Source organism: Coregonus lavaretus, assembly GCF_964263955.1.
Source record: "Coregonus lavaretus genome assembly, chromosome: 26".
NCBI lineage: Eukaryota > Metazoa > Chordata > Actinopteri > Salmoniformes > Salmonidae > Coregonus > Coregonus lavaretus.
The window spans coordinates 20,080,323-20,104,004 of NC_140013.1; the positions used below are offsets into that span (position 1 = coordinate 20,080,323).

Genomic DNA, 23,682 nt, shown 5'->3' on the forward strand with positions numbered 1-23,682 from the left:
GTATGACAAAAAGTGATCACGGTTGCCGGCCGGTTGCTGTGCTGTTGGCCAGAGCGGTGGCACCCCTGCTCCTGGTCAATTCGGCTCCACACACACAAACACGCAGCCACACGCACAAATACACACAAACACACAGGCACACACACAAACACACAAATAGGCCAAAGGTCGACTGAGTCAACTCTGGGTAGTCATGGTGAACCAAGGGCGCCCCCTACAGATTGGACAAGTCATACTGGCCAGGGAGAGAGGACTTGATGAGGGGGAAGAGTTGTTCTGTAATTGCCCAACAGCAGCTCTGCTAAACCTCCAAGTAACAATCCTTCTAGATTAAATGTGGTACTTACCTGCTTGGAGAGCACGCTATGTATGTGTGGGTGATTACTGTGTGTGCCGTGTCAGAGTGATGGCGCGCTTTGTGTGAGCGTGAGTGTATCTGTGACTCGAGTGCATGTGAAGACGTAATACATCATCTGTACAAGTGTGTGTGTTGGGGATTTATTGTCACACACATTGTCAATGGGTGCAATGGTTAGTCTATGTGTTTGTAAGCAAATGATTGAGGGTGTGTATGTGTATAAAGGTATACATTAACTAAATGTATAAAGGTGGTGAATGTGTGTTACAAAAAAAGTGTGTGTGTTGTAAATGTGAGCCTTTTTCCTGGGAGGTGCATTCTAGTCTGGTCAGAAGCAGAGGCCAGCGGTATGTGAAGGATTCCTACCAGAGACTGGAGGTCACAGTAAGCACCATCACTCAGCAGCTACTTTATTAGCTGCTCCTCCACACACACACACACACACACACGGCACTGTGTAGTGCCTTTATTTCCGGGGGGAACAATCCATAAAGGGGGGAAGATGCCAGTGCAAAATCATTTGGTGTAGAGTGAGGACAGGAAGCATCCACGGCACTGGGTAAAACTGAACACACACACACACACACACACACACTCTCTGTCTCTCTCTCCTTAAAGGGATACTTTGGGATTTTGGCAATGTCAAATGAATTCATGGTTAACACTTTTATGTCTCCGTATCCAGTATGAAATTAGTTAGAGGTAGGTTAGTGAGCAAATGCTAACTAGCATTAGTGCAATGACTGGAAGTCTATGGTATCTGCTAGCATACTAGCAGTTAAAATACTTCCATTTAGTAATTGCGCTAACGCTAGTTAGCAACTTCCTTCAAACTGCACGCAGAGGCATAAAAATGGTATCCACGAGTTCATCCGGCTCTGGGGAAGTAGATAAAGGGCTTAATTGCCCAAATCCTGAAGTATCCCTTTAAAGGCCCAGTGCTGTAAAAAATGTGATTTTCCTGTTTTATATACACTGAGTGTGCAAAACATTAAGAACACCTTCCTAACATTGAGCTGCACAGCTAGCTTCCGTCCTCCTCTGGGTACATTAACTTCATTACATTACCTAGGAGGATCATGGTTCTCACCCCCTTCCATAGACTTACACAGTAATTATATGACAACTTCCGGAGGAAGTCCTCCAACCTATCAGAGCTCTTGTAGCATGAACTGACATGTTGTCCACCCAATCAAAGGATCAGAGAATGAATATAGTATTGAAAGCATAAGCTACAGCTAGCTAGCACTGCAGTGCATAAAATGTGGTGAGTAGTTGACTTAAAAGAGAGAAAGACAATAGTTGAACAGTTTTGAACAATTTAATTTCTTCCAAAATAAAGGAAAAGCAAGAAAGCGAGTCATTTTTTTTCACTTTCAGTTTCACTCACTTAGCTAGCAAATGCAGCTAGCTAGTTTAGCCTCCTCAAACAGCCTGCTCAAACAGAGGGATGGTATATTAGCTAGCTGGCTATGAATATCCAACACAACACTTGAACTCTTCCAAGTCAAGGTAAGCTTTTGGTTTTACTAATTTATTGCCACTGGGGCCCACTGGTGTAAGTGCTAAACTGCTTACACTAACGTGTACTGCAAGATTGTAGCGGGTATACTAATGCATTAGTTCTATTCACTCTCCTTTTATGTTGACTATGTCATTACTTTAGCTAATATGGTGACAACAATATAAGCTGTGTGTAGCGTAAAAAAAAAAGAAGGTTCTCTCGCCTGGTCACATATAGCAGATGTGTTGTGCGGCAGGTAGCCTAGTGGGTAAGAGCGTTGTGCCGACTAAGTGAAAAATCTGTTGATGTGCCCTTGAGCAAGGCACTTAACCCTAATTGCTCATGTAAATGACTAAAATTGAAATTGAAGCGCATAGATGCAAGAAGGAATACAACGTGGCTGCTATGAAAGTTAACTGTGTTTACACGTGATCAGGGGTGTATTCATTCTGCCGAAAAACGGAAGCAAACGGAACGAAACGCAGATAAACATACCTGAATTTGTCCAATAGAAACTCGTTTGCAACTGTTGGAATAATGATTACACCCTAGATCAGCTAGATGCATGTGTCACCTCAGATTTTTCTCTCGACCTGTGTGCAGCTACGTTGTAGCAACTAGTGGTGCGCGACTCAGCGGTTTGTTCACCCGCACCCGCCAGCAATTGCTAATAACCCATATGTGATAAAGTGAAAATATGAGGCCTGCACTCAACCCTAACCCGCAAATATAGAACATGCGTTATATGCTAGAGTCAAAGACTGCAGAACTATTTTTGACAGGGGTGCAGGACTTTGTTTTGCCTGATTTGGGTATGTTTCGGCTTATAATTTCCGACATTTTGGTAGGCTATTTGTTAGTCAACTTGGCTATAATTATATACATGTAGCTTCTCTTTTGTCATTATATGTTGCCCTATAAGACTAAATAAACCCTTGCTCAACAGAATAATGTAATCGATCGATAGAATAAATGTTGATATCTAGTTGACGACGGTAAAGTTCTCTCTTATCTTTCGCGGAGCAGAAGTTTAGGGACTGGGGAGAAAATACAATAAAGCAACAAAAAGAAAGGGGAAAGATTTACTGTGCAAAACGTCCATATAACAGTTGTAAGCAAAAAGAAAGCTGTGAAAACGACCCAACATGTTTCTGATAAGATTTCAGTTCGACTTCGATGAATATTTCACGTGGTTGAAATACTATCATATTTTATGATGAAGACAGCACCTCTACAGATCGTATCTAAATGAGCATTGCATTCTCTCAAGAGGCAGAAATAAATCAATCATATTTCTCCACCTATTCCCAAGTCCAAATTTAGCCTACATTGGTGTATAATTTTTCTGCAAGAAATGCATCATTCTGCATTAGTTATTATTAAGGCTATAGCCCTATTCGCACGGGACTAGTATTACTAGAGAACATTGGTTATGTATTTATTACCCCAGAATGTCCATTATCCCAGAGGACGATTCGTCGCGATAAGTTTTTTCCAAACTGCCCCCTGTAGTTATGACGGAAGCCTGGAGTTTTTCCCCCTTGTTGTGAAGATATTTCAACAATACCAGGCGACAACAGGCTACACTGATAACTCGAGCTTGGTTCCCAAGTTTCTAAACCATACCAAACCATCTTTGGTATGGTTTCGCCATAATATTTTAATTGAGTTAGTGTGAACATAATCATTAAGATATTTTAGCGATCCGCAGTAGAAGATGTCCTAAATGCCACCCAGCCTTCAGATGTAAGCTAAACAACTAACTTGCACTTGATATGCGTTTGTAGGCTATGGATGAGAAAGTGAACTTGTTCCAAACGTGTAGCTCAGTTGTATGCTGCTTTGCGATCTATTAACAGCAAGGGGTTGCATTAAATAGCCACAATATTATTTTATGATGCATTTGGTGATGTTCAATTCATTCGCACAAATCGTATAAACAAAAGCATTCACTATGAAAGTTGATACATGTAGGCCCTTCATATATAGGCTATGCGCAGCACTTTGTTCAATTGATCGAATCAGTTATTGTTTTCTTGCTGAAACTGCGAGCAACACCTGTAAAACTCAGACATTTCTCTCTAAACACAGGGATGTCGATTCGCACAGGACTAGTATTATCAGAGGACTTTGGATTTTGCCAAAAAACAGTAGGTTATTCTGGTTAGTCAATGTCCAGATTTCAGTTTCCATTTCACCCATCTAAACAGTAGGCTACACAGTTCCTTGACATGCCATAGGCCTATTTGAAGTCCCGTCTTGTGGCTGTCGAATTTGTATAGTGCCTCACAATCATCACACATAACATAGCTGACACTGCTATCATCCTCTTTTACCACTTCACCAAATCTTTTCCAAACATTACTTTTCTGGCCATCCCTTCTCTTTATTTTCAACTGTCCTTTCGCAGCTTTTGTCTTATTGAACTAAACTTCCACAATGTCCTTTTTGCCTCTGTGGACTGATGTTAACGTTCCCAAAAACATTATTTGCAATTGGCTGTGTAGACAATTTGGCGCGCTTACAGTTAAGCCCTAAAGTTTAGGTTTATGCACTAATATCAGATAGCCTAAAATAATGAAAGAAAAACCTCAATGTAGACTATTTAAATTGCACAATAATTATATATTTATGGATTTCCAAAGGTATTGTTTCTCTCTCCTCTGTAGTGAGGAGAGCAATGTAACCCCTCCTCTGTAGTGAGGAGAGCAACGTAACCCCTCCTCTGTAGTGAGGAGAGCAACATAACCCCTCTTCTGTAGTGAGGAGAGCAACATAACCCCTCCTCTGTAGTGAGGAGAGCAACATAACCCCTCCTCTGTAGTGAGGAGAGCAACATAACCCCTCTTCTGTAGTGAGGAGAGCAACATAACCCCTCTTCTGTAGTGAGGAGAGCAACATAACCCCTCCTCTGTAGTGAGGAGAGCAACATAACCCCTCCTCTGTAGTAAGGAGAGCAACATAACCCCTCTTCTGTAGTGAGGAGAGCAACATAACCCCTCTTCTGTAGTGAGGAGAGCAACATAACCCCTCTTCTGTAGTGAGGAGAGCAACGTAAGGAGAGCAACATAACCACCTCTCTGTTGTGAGGAGAGCAACGTAACCATCTCTTCTGTTGTGAGGAGAGCAACCTAACCTCTCTTCTGTTGTGAGGAGAGCAACGTAACCATCTCTTCTGTTGTGAGGAGAGCAACCTAACCTCTCTTCTGTTGTGAGGAGAGCAGCATAACCTCTCTTCTGTTGTGAGGAGAGCAACCTAACCTCTCTTCTGTTGTGAGGAGAGCAGCATAACCTCTCTTCTGTTGTGAGGAGAGCAACCTAACCTCTCTTCTGTTGTGAGGAGAGCAGCATAACCTCTCTTCTGTTGTGAGGAGAGCAGCATAACCTCTCTTCTGTTGTGAGGAGAGCAGCGTAACTCAACACCTCACACACCTAAGGCTGTCTACCGGGTGTCGGAACGACATCAAAGCCTGACTGTGAGTGAGTGTGTTCACAGAAACACAAAGGGAGTGCCCCGGTGTGTGTGTGTGTGTGACTTCACGTATCAATGCACAGTTGTTGTCACTCTCCCACAGTGGGATGAAGTGCCATTGTCACTGCAGGGCCTGCTTGATCGAGCCACTTCCATTGTGTGTTGACTGCAGGTGAGTGCATGCACCCTCAGGCACAGGCCCCACTGACTACCGTTCTAACACAGACATCCCCACTTCATAGGCCCTTTCCGCCACACCCTGGAGTCCCACAGAAGAGGTTAAGACGGGGACAGTGAGGTTGTGTCCCTTTCATGTGGGTTCACACTTCCCCCCCAAAAAACCTCCTCATCCCTCAACTCACTTTCTTCACTACGGATGGATTGCCAAACTTTGCCTTCAAATTCCCCTTTTTTGGATTAGCGTTCTTTACATCCAAAATAAATACTTTTGGTGTGTATGCCTGTGTGTGTTGCAGTGAGCCGTCTCCTTACCGCTGGGGTTGAATGCCATGCAAGATATGGGTTTGTCATGAGCTGGGAAGTGGGCCACCACTCCCTCTCCATCTGAGTCCTCACTCACCAGGACCTGGAAAAGAGAAAGAGAGAGAGAGAGAGAGATTCACCACAGAGCGGGACAACACATGGACTTCTTATTGCATCTTGCTGTAAGTAAAATAATGGAGAATTAATGTTAAAATCCCATTGGTAAAGAGCATTGCCCCCTTGTGGATGTAATTAGCAATCATCCCAATTAACACCCGAGAGAGGCATGGAATGGCAAGTCATTCAGCAGCAAAAAGAGAACTCTTCTCTCCCTCCCTCTCTTTCTACACTGTCACCGCAGCACTGTACCCATCATCTTCATTCGTATTAATAGGAGCCAGTCCAAACACAAAACAACCTCAGAGCCCAACTGAGCCCTTTATTTCAGACTGGACTAGAGGGAGAGAGGAAAGGGAAGGAGAAAAAAGAAAAGAACAAGGAAAAGGGGTGACATAAGCCAGACCCCTTTTATTACATCAGAGGCACAATGTTGTTCTGTGAGGGAATCCTGCTGAAGCCCTTTGAAAAGGAGAATTAGTGTCGGGGGCTACCTCTGGAGAGTAAACCTATTATACAGGAGGAGTGTGTGTGTGTGTGTGTGTCGTCTGTGTCTGTGTGTGTGTGTGTGTGTGTGTGTGTGTAAAGAGGGGTCACCACTTCCAATGAAGGGGTCAACAAACTAATAGTTTGAGTTGGGAGATGTGGCAAGAAAGCAATGCTATCAAAACCTGTATAACACACAGCTATATGCTGAAGTCACACAGAAATCCCCCTTCTTTCCCTCCCTCCCTCCTCTCGCTCTCCCCCTCCTCTCTCTCTTTCTCCTAACTGTGTTTATGTGCAGTGTAGGGTTACTGTAAAATGGGTGGTGACACAGTGCAGACCTGCCTCTGAGGGATTTAGGCCTGGTCTGGAGGAGCCCTCAGGAGACTGGGTTACACACATCCAGGCGCACGCACACACACACACACACAGCACTGGCATACAGTGTTGTGTGGTCATAGTTTAGGAATTCAATGATTCTTCCACTGCACTGCAATAAAGGCATGGTATGGATTTATAGTAACCTTATGCCCCTTATACATATAGAATATAGCAACAATATGGTGAGCATTACACAGACACATTTTTACATTTACATTTTAGTCATTTAGCAGACGCTCTTATCCAGAGCGACTTACATCAGCAATTAGGGTTAAGTGCCTTGCTTAAGGGCACATCGGCTCGGGGATTAGAACCAGCGACCTTTCGGTTACTGGCACAACGCTCTTACCCACTAAGCTACCTGACACCCTTTCACTACCACTAAGGGAGCTAGGAAGAGAGGACTGTGCCAGAAAGAGGACGGAGTACAAGCATCTTGTGAGGTCACTGGTGATGATGAGCAGTGCAGTCATTAAGTCTCCCCACTGCTTAAAAAAGCTGGCGCTGTGGCGAATGCCGAGCTGTGAAAAATATGAGTGAGCAAACAAAATGAATCCCACCTTAGGCCCGAGGTACTGTCAGGTGCGTGTGTGGGGTCGGTCGGTATGCTCTTGTGTTTGCTCTAGCAGAGGATAAAATAGGTTTAACCTGGGAGGTTTCTCACCGCACCACAAAACCCAAAGGTGTGTTTACTGAGGTCAGAAAGGACAAGGAAAAAGGAGGGAGGGATGAGAGGATGGATAGAGGGGAGGATGAGGGAAGAGAGGATGGATAGAGGGGAGGATGAGGGAAGAGAGGATGGAGAATCTGTTCTGATAGAACCTTTGTGTGTGTAAAAGGGCCTTGAATGTGAGAAGTGTAAACATGTAGGGCTGTAGCCCAGTAAATGTGACACTCTATCAAAGATCCTTTACAAGGAAACGGACACCTGGGAATATTTTCTGGTTACCCACAACGCACCAGTAAAAAACACTTCTCACTCTGATGAGAGAATGTCTAGAGACAGAGTTCAGTTTGGCGCAAACAAAGAACAGCTGTGCTGAGAAAAGATGTGGATGTATGTAACTGAAAGAGGAAGAATTGATGTGGTTCTTTATTTTGTGTTAAATCATTCAATCTCTATGGCCTGGTCTTCTGGGACCTGTGCCAAAAGCAGGAAGAGACTCATTATCATGATGTATCTAGCTGCCAGTGGCAGTCTACTGAGATACAGTAGGTTGGGCCTGTTTATAAGCTAGTGATGACACATTATTATCAGGTGAGAATTATTGTTCAAACAACAACAACCCCTATAATGTTACTACATACACAAAAAGCAACCAAGATGTATGTTTCACTTTGTACAATTTTTCAACATTACTTCAGAGCCATGGTCCATAACACCAAGGGTAAGACACACAGTAATACCTGTACCTCTCCGACAACATCCTTTTAACTCCACATTGTGTGAGAACTATTTTTTGCACTATTCTTTCTTCCATTTCTGGTTGCAGAACATTTATATTTTCTTACCGTTACTTAAGAAGGGGATTTAACACTGTTGGAGAGCCAGGGTCTATGCCTTAGTGATCACACATACCTGTCCCTCTCCGACGTTGTGTGTGTCGATGACAGTGATGACTCCAGGGGCATGGGGGCTTCGGCGGGTGGTGCTGTGGGGGGTAGCACCCTCCTCGTCGGGGGCGCCAGTGGGTAGAGTACCAGCTAGCTGGGTCACCACCTTCCCCACCATGGTGAGACCAGTCTTTAGGGTCTAACCAGAACGACAAGGGAAAGGGGGAGGGAGAGCGAGAGCGGCACATATAAAGAGGGGGGAGAAGAGGAGAGAGAGGGGGGAGGTGGAGAATAGCAGGAAACAAACATCAGATTTGGCTCATTGTCATAAACCGACTAGAGACACTTCCAATAAAGAAGACACCAGTATGTCTGTTTGACTATGGGGATCTGGGAGAGGAGTGTTGATCAATATAGAATGACTGTCTACGTGTGCCTATGAGTGAGTGTGTGTGTGTGTGTGTGTGTGTGTGTGTGAGAGAGAGAGAGAGAGAGACCGGCTATTTGCTCAATGCTATCAGCTGCTGCTGATGATGATGATGATGTGGAGTGCTGAAACAGCAGGAGCCGAGTGTCTGCCACCAGTCTCTCCTCCCCAGTCTCCCCCCTCAGCCCTACACAGATCAATGGCTCCTGTTTGGATTAGCACTAAAACCTCACACTGCAGTGATTAGAAAACACATTAGTGTTGATCAATTAGGAGCCAAACGCCCTGTTTCATTATTGATGGGGCTCCGAGCAATTTACACACACCAGTCTGTTAGTGGGCTAGGTGGAGTTGCCAAGTGAGGGTGTGTGTGATGCAAAGACCCAACAAATGAGAGGCGCCACGCGGTATTGACAGTGCTGCCTGGCCTGAATGCCTGATTAGGTTCACCGGGGCCCCTTTGCGCTGACACACACACACACACACAGTATACGGACTCCATTAGCTCAGTGTAGCGGTGAGATAGACTCCACTTAAGCAGCACTATCCATTTCCTTGAGCCTGGCCTGGCCCTGGCCACAGAGGTGTTTTTGAGTCAGACACCCTGGCTAGGCCCAGAGCCTCCACACTGATGCAGAGCATCACACAGTCAGACAATGAGCAGGTTTGCTTTATGTTTACATTCCAGTGATTAGTATGAGGAACAATAATACAGCTGGAATTATGCGCTGTTATAAAATGTTATTTCCTATAAAAGGCTAGGAAATACTCCCCAAATACTCCCCCCTGAGTGCTCCCTCTACACCTCCTCAAAGTCTCTGGACAGCAGCACTCAGTCTGAGTGTTGCGTTGTAGACCGGAGGAGGGGGGATGGGGGTGAAAATATTGAGATTATAATATATAGTTTTAAACGGCGGCTGCAGACAATCCGTCTGCATATCGGGACCCCTTAACCTCATTTCCCCCTCTCTCCGCTAGCCAGGCTAACACTTTAGCGCTGCTGCCGCTGCTCTTTTTGATATATGCCGCCATTAGCGGCTAATGGGACTTCTATCACGCTAGCTGTTAGCGCTCATTAAGGAGAGAGGGAGGGAGAGACCATGGGAATAACTCTGACCCGAGGGGTCTTCATAAATCAATTAGGGTTCCCCTTTGCGGACTTGGATAAGACAGGAGACTGGAACCATATGAGTAAAGTGCTGCACTATGCTAGTAGCGCGTGTTAGCTTAGCCGCTACATCAACAGAGCGGAGGGGTATAAATTCAGCTTGGTATCAAAGGGCTTAACAGTTAGCGTAGCCTGGCGGTGCTCTCCAGCTGAGAGGAGTATTACAGGGGCTGTGTCACATATTGCAGCACAGTATACAGTACAGGATGGAACCCCCTACAGACACACACACACAGGGACCATAGAAATGAGTTAAGATGCTCATAGACTCTCAAGGCCTGTGTCTGGGTTATGATATAGAGTCTCATAATGGTGTCTGACTCACAGGGGAAAGCCAGGGTGGATCCAATATCACTTCTCAGAAATGTACAGATGTAGATGATTTTATTACAACCATTGAGGTGGAGGGAGGTGTGTGTGTTTGACTTACTTTAGCAGCGCTGATGACTGTAGCTGTGTAAGACTGGGCATTGTCCCCGCAGGCACCGCCTCGAGACTGGTGACACCGGATCAACTGGAGGGAGGGGGGGGGGGGGGGGGGGACACACAGAAAGAGACACAGAAAGAGACAGAGAGAGAGAGATCAAGCGCAAAACATAGATAAGAAATACATTATCATCCTCCTCCTGCACCTGAGGCCAACCAGGAACAGAATATGAGTGGCAGAACATTAAAAACACTCCTCTCCTATCCCACTGTCATAGTAACAAGTAGTCAGTGACCCATCTGTCAATTGCTTAAGTGGCCGAGCGTAATCAGAAAACTACCAGCCACAATTATCCATTCAACGTATTACAAGAGTGCGTAGAGCGGACTTGCTTTTGGAAAATACAAAAATCCTATTAAATGGACATAAAAAACATACATCTGTTGGTTTTCAGATGTTATCATTTCTAGTGGTCTCTTCTTGGAATGAGTTGTACTGAGAGATTAAAGAAAAAAAAATATATATAATTCTGGAGGATTGTAAATATGGTGTTGTGATAAGTACATACGAGATGGATGGGTGTGTGTATTCAGTGTGTGTGTGAGTGTGTATATTCAGTGTGTGTGTGTGTGCGCCTGTGTCCTACCTTATTCTCAGCGTAGGCTAGCCAGCGTCCTCCCAGTGCTATGGGGTTTAGGTTGGGGCCCGGACAGGGAAAGCAGCCTGAAAACACACAGGAGGAAACATACATTTATTGAAGGTGAAATCCATACTTTTTCCATACCCTACAACCGCAGGACAAATTGGATACACAATTGAGGCTGACACAACACAGTCACACCATTTGATCTACACCAATCAAGGCATAAAAATCATGACTATGTATCTCAAATGGAATGCCCTGGGATTACCTAACTTTAACATGTTCCCTTTTAGAAGTTGTAGAAACAGTGAATGCTGATAATGCTGCTGTGGATATTTGCTTTAGAAGTCAAGCGTTCCTCTCCTTCGAGAGTGTCTCGGTCTCTCTTAAAGCCTTAATGTGTTTGAGAGGGGAAAGTGGATCACTGTGTGTGTGTGTGTGTGCTTTAGTAGTTCCCATAGGGATCAGTGTGTCTGCCAGTCAATCTAGACAGGAGCCGTCCCCACTTTATTGGGTGCCACAGAATCCATTAGGTCATAATGTGGCTCTAAGTAAAAAGAAACACACACACACACACACACACACAAAAGCTCAGCATAAATACAAATGGACGTCAACACACATACAGAAGATGAGGACAAACGGCCCATAAATTCACAAGCGGATCAGCTATCAGTATACAGTGCATTCGGAAAGTATTCAGACCCCTTGACTTTTTACACATTCTGTTACGTTACAGCCTTATTCTAAAATGGATTACATAAAAAGAAATCTTCATCAATCTACACACAATACCCCATAATGACAAAGCGAAATCATGTTTTTTGAAATTTTTTCAAATGTATAAAAAACAAAAACAGAAATAGCTTATTTACATACAGTGCCTTGTAAAAGTATTCATCCCCCTTGGCGTTTTTCCTATTTTCTTGCATTACAACCGGTCATTTTAAATATATTTTTATTTGGATTTCATGTAATGGACATACACAAAATAGTCCAAATTGGTTAAAAAAAACGAAAAAAAAAAACTTCTTTCTACAAATTCTAAAAAATAAATAACGGAAAAGTGGTGCGTGCATATATATTCACCCCCTTTGCTATGAAGCCCCTAAATAAGATCTGGTGCAACCAATTACCTTCAGAAGTCACATAATTAGTTAAATAAAGTCCACCTGTGTGCAATCTAAGTATCACATGATCTGTCACATGATCTCAGTATATAGCGAGAGTTGCACCCCTTCTCAAAAAACCAACACTCGATCCCTCTGATGTCAACAACTACAGACCAGTATCCCTTCTTTCTTTTCTTTCCAAAACTATTGAGCGTGCCGTCTTTAGCCAACTCTCTTGCTATCTCTCTCAGAATGACCTTCTTGATCCAAACCAGTCAGGTTTCAGGACTGGTCATTCAACTGAGACTGCTCTTCTCTGTGTCACGGAGGCTCTCCGCACTGCTAAAGCTAACTCTCTCTCCTCTGCCCTTGTCCTTCTAGACCTGTCTGCTGCCTTTGATACTGTGAACCATCAGATCCTCCTCTCCACCCTCTCCGAGCTGGGCATCTCCGGCGCGGCTCACTCTTGGATTGCGTCCTACCTGACCGGTCGCTCCTACCAAGTGGCGTGGCGAGAAGCTGTCTCCGCACCACGTGCTCTCACCACTGGTGTCCCCCAGGGCTCAGTTCTAGGCCCTCTCCTATTCTCGCTATACACCAAGTCACTTGGCTCTGTCATATCCTCACATGGCCTCTCCTATCATTGCTACGCTGACGATACACAACTAATCTTCTCCTTTCCCCCTTCTGATAACCAGGTGGCGAATCGCATCTCTGCATGTCTGGCAGACATATCAGTATGGATGATGGATCACCACCTCAAGCTGAACCTTGGCAAGACGGAGCTGCTCTTCCTCCCGGGGAAGGACTGCCCGTTCCATGATCTCGCCATCACGGTTGACAACTCCGTTGTGTCCTCCTCCCAGAGTGCGAAGAGCCTTGGCGTGACCCTGGACAACACCCTGTCGTTCTCCGCTAACATCAAGGCGGTGACCCGATCCTGTAGGTTCATGCTCTACAACATTCGGAGAGTACGACCCTGCCTTACACAGGAAGCGGCACAGGTCCTAATCCAGGCACTTGTCATCTCCCGTCTGGATTACTGCAACTCGCTGTTGGCTGGGCTCCCTGCCTGTGCCATTAAACCCCTACAACTCATCCAGAATGCCGCAGCCCGTCTGGTGTTCAACCTTCCCAAGTTCTCTCACGTCACCCCGCTCCTCCGCACACTCCACTGGCTTCCAGTTGAAGCTCGCATCTGTTACAAGACCATGGTGCTTGCCTATGGAGCTGTGAGGGGAACGGCACCTCCGTACCTTCAGGCTCTGATCAGTCCCTACACCCAAACGAGGGCATTGCGTTCATCCACCTCTGGCCTGCTGGCTCCCCTTCCTCTGCGGAAGCATAGTTCCCGCTCAGCCCAGTCAAAACTGTTCGCTGCTCTGGCACCCCAATGGTGGAACAAGCTTCCTCACGACGCCAGGACAGCGGAGTCACTCACCACCTTCCGGAGACATTTGAAACCCCACCTCTTTAAGGAATACCTGGGATAGGATAAAGTAATCCTTCTACCCCCCCCCCCCCCAAAAAAAATAAATAATAATAATAATAATTGTAAAGTGGTTATCCCACTGGCTATAGGGTGAATGCACCAATTTGTAAGTCGCTCTGGATAAGAGCGTCTGCTAAATGACGTAAATGTAAATGTATATATACACACACCTGTTCTGAAAGGCCCCAGAGTCTGCAACACCACTAAGCAAGGGGCACCACCAAGCAAGCGGCACCATGAAGACCAAAGAGCTCTCCAAACAGGTCAGGGACAATGTGGAGAAGTACAGATCAGGGTTGGGTTATAAAAAAAATATCAGAAACTTTGAACATCCCACGGAGCACCATTAAATCCATTATTAAAAAATTGAAAGAATATGGCACCACAACAAACCTGCCAAGAGAGGGCCGCCCACCAAAACTCACGGACCAGGCAAGGAGGACATTAATCAGAGAGGCAACAAAGAGACCAAAGATAACCCTGAAGGAGCTGCAAAGCTCCACAGCAGAGATTGGAGTATCTGTCCATAGGACCACTTTAAGCCGTACACGCCACAGAACTGGGCTCTACGGAAGAGTAGCCAGAAAAAAGCCATTGCTTAAAGAAAAAAATAAGCAAACACGTTTGGTGTTCACCAAAAGACATGTGGGAGACTCCCCAAACATATGGAAGAAGGTACTCTGGTCAGATGAGACTAAAATTGAGCTTTTTGGGCATCAAGGAAAACGCTATGTGTGGCGCAAACCCAACACCTGTCATCACCCCGAGAATACCATCCCCACAGTGAAGCATGGTGGTGGCAGCATCATGCTGTGGGGATGTTTTTCATCGGCAGGGACTGGGAAACTGGTCAGAATTGAAGGAATGATGGATGGCGTTAAATACAGGGAAATTCTTGAGGGAAACCTGTTTCAGTCTTCCAGAGATTTGAGAATGGGACAGAGGTTCACCTTCCAGCAGACAATGACCCTAAGCATACTGTTTAAGTAACACTTGAGTGGTTTAAGGGGAAACATTTAAATGTCTTGGAATGGCAAAGTCAAAGCCCAGACCTCAATCCAATTGAGAATCTGTGGTATGACTTAAAGATTGCTGTACACCAGCGGAACCCATCCAACTTGAAGTTGCTGGAGCAGTTTTGCCTTGAAGAATGTGCAAAAATCCCAGTGGCTTGATGTGCCAAGCTTATAGAGACATACCCCAAGAGACTTGCAGCTGAAATTGCTGCAAAAGGTGGCTCTACAAAATATTGACTTTGGGGGGGTGAATAGTTATGCACGCTCAAGTTCTGTTTTTTTGTCTTATTTCTTGTTTGTTTCACAAAAAAAAAAATTGTGTATCTTCAAAGTGGTAGGCATGTTGTGTAAATCAAATGAAACAAACCCCCTATAAATCCATTTTAATTCCAGGTTGTAAGGCAACAAAATAGGAAAAATTCCAAGGGGGGTGAATACTTTCGCAAACCACTAAGTACTCAGACCCTTTGCTAGAAGACTCGAAATTGAGCTCAGGAGCATCATGTTTCCATTCTACAACTTGATTGGAGTCCACCTGTGGTAAATTCAATTGATTGGACATGATTTGGAAAGGCACACACCTGTTTATATAAGATCCCACAGTTGTCAGTGCATCTGTGACATTCGCCGAATACAACAGGTGTAGACCTTACAGTGAAATGCTTACTTACAAGCCCTTGACCAACAATGCAGTTAAAAAATAAAATAAGTGTTAAGTAAAAAATAGATAAGTAAAAATAAAAATAAATACCAGCAGTAAAATAACAGTAGGGAGGCTATATACACATTGTCTATAGGATTGAGGTCAGGGCTTTGTGATGGCCACTCCAATACCTTGACTTTGTTGTCCTTAAGCCATTTTGCCACAACTTTGGAAGTATGCTTGGGGTCATTGTCCATTTGGAAGACCCATTTGCGACCAAGCTTTAACTTCCTGACTGATGTCTTGAGATGTTGCTTCAATATATCCACATAATTTTCCTTCCTCATGCTGCCATCTATTTTGTGAAGTGCACCAGTCCCTCCTGCAGCAAAGCACCCCCACAGCATTATGCTGCCACCCCCGTGCTTCACGGTTGGGATGGTGTTCTTCGGCTTGCAAGTAACCACCTTTTTCCTCCAAACATAACGATGGTCATTATGGCCAAACAGTTCTATTTTTGTTTCATCAGACCAAAGGACATTTCTCCAAAACGTACGATCTTTGTCCCCATGCGCAGTTGCAAACCGTAGTCTGGCTTTTTTATGGCGGTTTTGGAGCAGTGGCTTCTTCCTTGCTGAGCGGCCTTTCATGTTATGTCGATATAGGACTTGTTTTACTGTGGATATTGATACTTTTGTACCCGTTTCCTCCAGCATCTTCACAAGGTCCTTTGCTATTGTTCTGGGATTGATTTGCACTTTTCGCACCAAAGTACGTTCATCTCTAGGAGACAGAATGCGTGTCCTTCCTGAGCGGTATGATGGCTGCGTGGTCCCATGGTGTTTATACCTGCGTACTATTGTTTGTACAGATGAACGTGGTACCTTCAGGCGTTTGGAAATTGCTCCCAAGGATGAACCAGACTTGTGGAGGTCTACAATTTTTTTTGCTGAGGTCTTGGCTGATTTATTTTGATTGTCCCATGATGTCAAGCAAAGAGGCACTGAGTTTGAAGGTAGGCCTTGAAATACATCCACAGGTGGTCCTCTGTAGCTCAATTGGTAGAGCATGGCGCTTGTAACGCCAGGGTAGTGGGTTCGATCCCCGGGACCACCCATACGTAAAAATGTATGCGCACATGACTGTAAGTCGCTTTGGATAAAAGCGTCTGCTAAATGGCATATTAAGGTACACCACCAATTGACTCAAATGATGTCAATTAGTCTAAGGCCATGACATCATTTTCTGGAATTTTCCAAGCTGTTTAAAGGCACAGTCAACTTAGTGTATGTAAACTTCTGACCCACTGGAATTGTGATACAGTGAATTATAAGTGAAATAATCTGTCTGTAAACAATAGTTGGAAAAATTACTTGTGTCATGCACAAAGTAGATGTCCTAACCGACTTGCCAAAACTATAGTTTGTTAACAAGAAATGTGTGGAGTGGTTGAAAAACTACTTTTAATGACTCCAACCTAAGTGTATGTAAACTTCCGACTTCAACTGTACATGTAGGTAGAGGTAAGGTATAGATAATACATAGATATAGATAATACATAGATAATACAATGCAAATAGTCCGGGTAGTCATTTGATTAGATGTTCAGGAGTCTTATGGCTTGGGGGTAGAAGCTGTTAAGAAGCCTTTTGGACCTAGACTTGGCGCTTGGGTACCGCTTGCCGTGCGGTAGCAGAGAGAACAGTCTATGACTAGGGTGGCTGGAGTCTTTGGCAATTTCTAGGGCCTTCCTCTGATGCCGCCTGGTATAGAGGTCCTGGATAGCAGGAAGCTTGGCCAAAGTGCTGTACTCCAGAGTTCCTCTGTGGAGATGGGAGAACCTCCCAGAAGGACAATCATCTCTGCAGCACTCCACCAAATCAGGCCTTTATGGTAGAGTGGCCAGACAGAAGCCACTCCTCAGTAAAAGGCACATGATAGCCCGCTTGGAGTTTGCCAAAAGGCACCTAAAGGACTCTCAGACCATGAGAAACAAGATTCTCTGGTCTGATGAAACCAAGACTGCACTCTTTGGCCTGAATGCCAAGCGTCACGTCTGGAGGAAACCTGGCACCATCCCTACGGTGACGCATGGTGGTGACAGCATCATGCTGTGGGGATGTTTTGCAGCGGCAGGGACTGGGAAACTAGTCGGGATCGAGGGAAAGATGAACGGCGCAAAGTACAGAGAGATCCTTGATGAAAACCTGCTCCAGAGCACTCAGGACCTCAGACTGGGGCAAAGGTTCACCTTCCAACAGGACAACGACCCTAAGCACACAGCCAAGACAATGCAGGAGTGGCTTCGGGACAAGTCTCTGAATTTCCTTGAGTGGCCCAGCCAGAGCCCGGACTTGAACCCGATCGAACATCTCTGAAGAGACCTGAAAATAGCTGTGCAGCAACGCTCCCCATCCAACCTGACAGAGCGTGAGCGGATCTGCAGAGAAGAATGGGAGAAACTCCCCAAATAAAAGTGTGCCAAGCTTGTAGCGTCATACCCAAGAAGACTCTAAGCTGTAATCGCTGCCAAAGGTGCTTCAACAAAGTACGTGATCTGTTTGTTTTGGTTTTTTTGCAAAGAAAAACAACTGTTTTTGCTTTGTCATTATGGTGTAGTGTGTAGATTGATGAGGGGGAAAAACTATTTAAATCAATTTTAGAATAAGGCTGTAACGTAACAAAATGTGGAAAAGGTCAAGGGGTCTTAATGCATTCCGAATGCACTGTAAACTGGAACAAATGTGTCCACCCACTCGCACAGATGTTGATGTAAACAGTCATCTCACAGTAGACATGATGATGAGTAATAATTAACTAAATACAAGCACGCACACACACACACTGGAGTCAATGGCCACACAGCACCAGACCTGGGTTCAAATACTATTTGAAATTATTTCAAAAACATTATCTGTGCTTGATTAAGCTTGTCTGGCTTGATAGACCAATATATTAGTTCCAAAACACTCCAAGCAAACACTCAAGATATTTGAAAGATTTCAAATAGTATTTTTCAGTTCTGCACAGCACATCCACCATCAGGATTCACCACTACTCACAAACATGTCTGTAAACAGAAAGGGAGTCATGATGGATACTGCCATAAATGCATGGAAAGAGCAACTGGGACAAATACGCTTGTTTGCACATACACACACAAACAGATATACAGACGCATTCACACACCCCCACAAATGGACATACCAGTACAAATACACAAATCTCATACGCATGCACACACACACACACACACACACGGTCATGTGAGTGCATGGAGGCGAGGGGAGAGAGGTTTGGCTGACAGTAATGTAGTGCTCAGGGTGCAGATGAGATGAGTCAGACAGTAATTTAGTGTTCAGAAGAGTCGAAGCTGGGAAGCGAGGGGTGAATAGGACTTGAGGTAAGCCACAATGCTACAGCCTTTTGTTGGCGCTCCAAGGCTGGGGGAGAGCGACCCACTCAGCCCATGCAGTAAGATAACATGTCTGACACATCCTGTGTGGAGAGAGGGGGAGGAGTGAGTGGGGGAAAAGGAACAGAAGAGAGGGAGAAGAGGACGAGATATTGGAAAAGAGAAAAGACATGAAAAGAAAGGAAGAGGAGAGGAAGGGGAGAAGAGGAAAGGATATAAAGATAAAATACCCAAGAATAGAGGGAGAGTATGAAAATGTATGCACTCACTAACTGTAAGTCGCTCTGGATAAGAGCATCTGCTAAATGACTAAAATGTAAAATGTAAAATGTAGAGTAAGGGAGAGGGGAAAAGGCTGAGTAGAACAGAGGAAAGAGAAAAAGGGCCGAAGAAGGAAAGATGAAGAGAAAAGAAAACATTTGATGGAGAAAAAGGGGAATCACCAACCCCAAAATCACATCCACACACAGACAGACTTAACTAACCTCATCCCTACTCCACACCACTCTAAAGACAGGCAACAACTAAAAACAACCCACATTACAGGACGCCTGTGTTGCTCCTCTTCCTCCCCAAAGAGAAACGAGCCTCCATTTTACACGGAGGAAGCGTCATTGAGAACGATTAACAGTGATTGATTATACTCATTGTCCTGTGGCCCAGCCAGCCAGGCATGGATAGGAAAGGCAGACATACCAGACAACGCATTAAGACCCTATTCTCCCAACAGCAGTTAGTTTACTGTCTGCAGGCAGCAATGACCTTGTTACATATACTGTTTCACGTCATCCTGCGCTGCCCAGGAGTCCTGTTCAGTTGGGCACAATGTAGCAAAACTACTTGGAAAAAATAAATAAAAATGTACAAGTTCAGATAGTAGTATGGTACCTCCCTGTTTCACAATGTTTTCTCTCCTTCAGTGCCTTCTGAACACAACCTAGGTAGGTAGTGTAACTGTATGACGTTGAGGTTACAACCAGGAGTTGTAAACATGCTATAAACATACTGTCAGTGATGTTGAGATGTGTTAAGCTACCAGAGGGGCTCCTGCCTGCTCTACTATGATGTTTCAGTGAAAACAGTTTAGACCTGTTCTAAACGTTGTGCTCCTTGAGGAGGCATGGTGGTTTGTGTATCACAGGGTAAACACTGCCAGTATCTGTCTTTAGTTAGTTGGTTTTTTGGGCTGGGTGATGCCAGCGTGACAGACTTGCCTGTCTTTTTGGTGCTAGGATGTTTGTGTGGAAAATGCTGATGTGTTATGTGACTGGCCTGCGCTGGCTCTGGCTCTGTGTGTTTGTGCTACTGGCTATATAACTGTTAGTGGGTGGCTATATCGCTTTGGTGTTCTCACAGATGTACACAGAGAGACACAGGAGAGACCAAGCATCTGTTCCAAGATGATCTGTCCATTGATTTCACTGAAGAGTATATGCATTTGTGAGTACTAATCTTTGTATCCACTGGTCTAGTGTGTGTGTGTGTGATGATAAGAACAATGTGTGAAGGGGAATTCCTGCTATTAGAGAGCTATTGATCAAAGCCACAAGGAAAACAAACGTCCATGAGTATGTCATCATCTGGTTCAACATGAACACATACATCAAAGCCTTATCATCCAAAGTGGCCCTATATAGTGCACTGTTCAAAAGTAGTGCACTATGTAGGGCATAGGGTGTCATTTAGGATGCACACACAGTCCCAGCTCCTTACTTGTAACAAAGAACTTTTTGGTGAAGGTGCAGCTGTCGAATGCAGCAATCTTCTCCTGCAGGGCGACAACTAGAATCCTACAAAACTCAGGAAAATTACAAATAGGATGTGATTTTCATATTACATAATACTGCAATATATTTATATGAATGCACTGATTATATGAATGCAAAAAGTGATGATGCTGTACGTACTCCTTGTTGCAGTGCAGGTCGTAGATGGGAGTCTTGAATTGGATGGACTTGACCATCTCCCCTGTCCTCAGAGAGTACAGGTCTACACAGCAGTATGGGGGGCTGGTCCTAGGCACAGAAACACAACAAACATCCTTTATTTGAAACATTCAGTACAAAACAGACAGATATTTTCAAGGTCATACAGATGCTTGGACTTGTGAATCATCACGAGTAATTAGTCACGAGTAATTAGTCACACACACCAGGGTAATCAGAGTGTTTTCAAATCAAATTTTATTTGTCACATACACGTGTTTAGCAGATGTTATTGCGGGTGTAGCGATAGTAATATCTAACAATTTCACAACATACACCCAATCCACACAAATCTAAGTAAGGAATGGAATTAAGAATATATACATATATGGACGAGCAATGACAAAGCGGCATGGACTAAGATACAGTAGAATATTATAGAATACAGTATATACATATGAGATGAGTAATGCAAGATATGTAAACATTATTGAAGTGACTAGTGTTCCATTTCTTAAAGTGGCCAGTGATTTCAATAGGCAGCAGCAGCCTCTAATGTGCTAGTGATGGCTATTTAACAGTCTGATGGCCTTGAGATAGAAGCTGTTTTTCAGTCTCTCGGTCCCAGCTTTGATGCACCTGTACTGACCTCGCCTTCTGGATGATAGCGGGGTGAACAGGCAGTGGCTCGGGTGGTTGATGTCCTTGATGATCTTCTTGGCCTTCCTGTGACATCAGGTGCTGTAGGTGTCCTGGAGGGCGGGTAGGTTGCCCCCGGTAATGCATTCGGCAACCGCACCACCCTCTGGAGAGCCCTGCGGTTGCGGGCGGTGCAGTTGCCGTACCAGGCGGTGATACAGCCCGACAGGATGCTCTCAATTGTGCATCTGTAAAAGTTTGTGAGGGTTTTAGGTGCCAAGCCACATTTCTTCAGCCTCCTGAGATTGAAGAGGCTCTGTTGCGCCTTCTTCACCACACTGTCTGCTTGGGTGGACCATTTCAGTTTGTCAGTGATATGTACGCCAAGGAACTTGAAGCTTTCCACCTTCTCCACTGCGGTCCTGTCGATGTGGATAGGGGGGTGCACCCTCTGCTGTTTCCTGAAGTACACGATCATCTCCTTTGTTTTGCTGACGTTGAGGGAGAGGTTATTTTCCTGGCACCACACTCCCAGAGCCCTCACCTCCTCCCTGTAGACGGTCTCGTCATTGCTGGTAATCAAGCCTACTACTGTTGTGTCATCTGCAAACGTAATGATTGAGTTGGAGGCGTGCTTGGCCACACAGTCATGGGTGAACAGGGTGTTCAGGAAGGGGCTGAGCACGCACCCTTGTGTGGCCCCAGTGTTGAGGATCAGCGAAGTGGAGATGTTGTTTCCTACCTTCACCACCTGGGGGCGGCCCGTCAGGAAGTCTAGGACCCAGTTGCACAGGGCGGGGTTCAGACCCAGGGCCTCAAGCTTAATGATGCGAGACCGAGGAGCTGTAAGTGAAGATCAAACGCTAGTGAGAGCCCAGGCCACTGGCGGCCAGTGAAGGGAGGCGGCGATGGGGTTATAGGGGAAATGGTTTGTCATGTAACACACATTTACTGGAAGCCTTCTATCATCACAAGAGGAGGAGGAGGGAGGCCAACACCAGCCAGTGGACGCTGGCATTGGAACATAGACATAAATCCTCATCAACTGTTCTCTCTCCCTCTATCGGTCTGTCCCGCTCCCTTCTCTTGATCTCTCCCCCATTCCTCTCTCCCTCTCCCCACTGGCAGAGACCATGGTGCCACATTCGTGAGTTGGTTTTGTTTATAGGGCCATTGGGGTCGTTCGATTTCAGCAGGCTATTTACTCTGTTGTATATATATTTTTTAATCCTCCTCCGATAACAACAAGTCTAAAGTATTTACGATACAATTTTCACTGTCACTGTGTACAATTTCAGAGGAGATTAATCTACCTACACCATGAATCTAAGAGAGCTTATTTTTGTGTCAGCCTACGAACACAAAAAAGTTATGAATATGAAAGTCCGATCCCAATCCTGTAGCACTACTTCTACTCCACTGACCATCACTGGGCTCCACGCATCAATAAGGTTGTAATGTCCATCTGCGTTCCCAATCACTGAAACCAACTGACAGCCCGACCGACCAACAGGCAGCTACTTTCTCTTCTTTATGGTGGAAAATATCTGCTCCTTCCATTCAGGCCTCTCTCTGACAGACTTAAACAGTGGATGAAATACTGTGGCCGAACCGTTGAGAAAATTACCCCGTTTCAAAATATGCACACATCAGGCCATCTCAAAGCAGCCAAGATATCTTAAACTGGCCGCAAAGCGCCGGGAACATGGAAACACTTAAGGGAGAGTTGAATGGTAAAAAGCTGCAGGTACTCTCCTCCATGTGCTACTCGATAGCCCTGAGTCGCAGCCATGGAGAACTGAAGGGGGTTTAATTTGTCATAATTCTTCCAATGAGGGAATCTTAGAATGGAGCCGATGATAGAGAAGCCAGTCTGCCTGCACCGCTTTCTTGTTCTCTCTCTCGCTTCTCCATCTTGTTCCCTCTTTTTCTCATTCACTCCATCTCTCGCTCTCTTGTTCTCTCTCTCGCTTCTCCATCTTGTTCCCTCTCTTTCTCATTCACTCCATCTCTCGCTCTCTTGTTCTCTCTCTCGCTTCTCAATCTTGTTCCCTCTCTTTCTCATTCACTCCATCTCTCGCTCTCTTGTTCTCTCTCTCGCTTCTCCATCTTGTTCCCTCTCTTTCTCATTCACTCCATCTCTCGCTCTCTTGTTCTCTCTCTCGCTTCTCCATCTTGTTCCCTCCCTTTCTCATTCACTCCGTCTCTCGCTCTCTTGTTCTCTCTCCCGCTCTCCCTTTTTCTCTCCTCTCTCAAGGTTTTCCTCTCTCAAGCTCTCTCTTCCTCTCTCTTGGTCAGTAGACATGGCCCTTGTTTAACTGCTGTTGGTTCGTGTTAGCCGTGTGTAGACTGCCTATATTGAGTCTTGTCGCTACAGCAAATGCCAAACAGTGATCTGATTTATCTCTAGAGAAACTGTG

At 45.0% G+C, this 23,682-nt stretch overlaps 1 protein-coding gene across 4 annotated transcripts in view; it reads right to left on the reverse strand.

Annotated features, from left to right (window-relative positions):
- LOC311102275 (BCAS3 microtubule associated cell migration factor-like) overlaps window positions 1–23,682 on the reverse strand; it is a 246,679-nt gene that overhangs the window by 194,304 nt on the left and 28,693 nt on the right. For 3 of the 4 annotated variants that reach the window (XM_084143565.1, XM_084143562.1, XM_084143564.1), the window contains exons 8-13: window positions 20,606–20,713; window positions 20,412–20,488; window positions 11,024–11,100; window positions 10,381–10,464; window positions 8,381–8,554; window positions 5,827–5,920 (exon numbers count right to left, since the gene is read on the reverse strand). In XM_084143565.1, the coding sequence (XP_083999691.1) occupies window positions 5,827–5,920; window positions 8,381–8,554; window positions 10,381–10,464; window positions 11,024–11,100; window positions 20,412–20,488; window positions 20,606–20,713 (614 nt within the window). The remainder of the gene's footprint in view (window positions 1–5,826; window positions 5,921–8,380; window positions 8,555–10,380; window positions 10,465–11,023; window positions 11,101–20,411; window positions 20,489–20,605; window positions 20,714–23,682) is intronic. The other variant, XM_084143563.1, reaches the window with a different exon arrangement.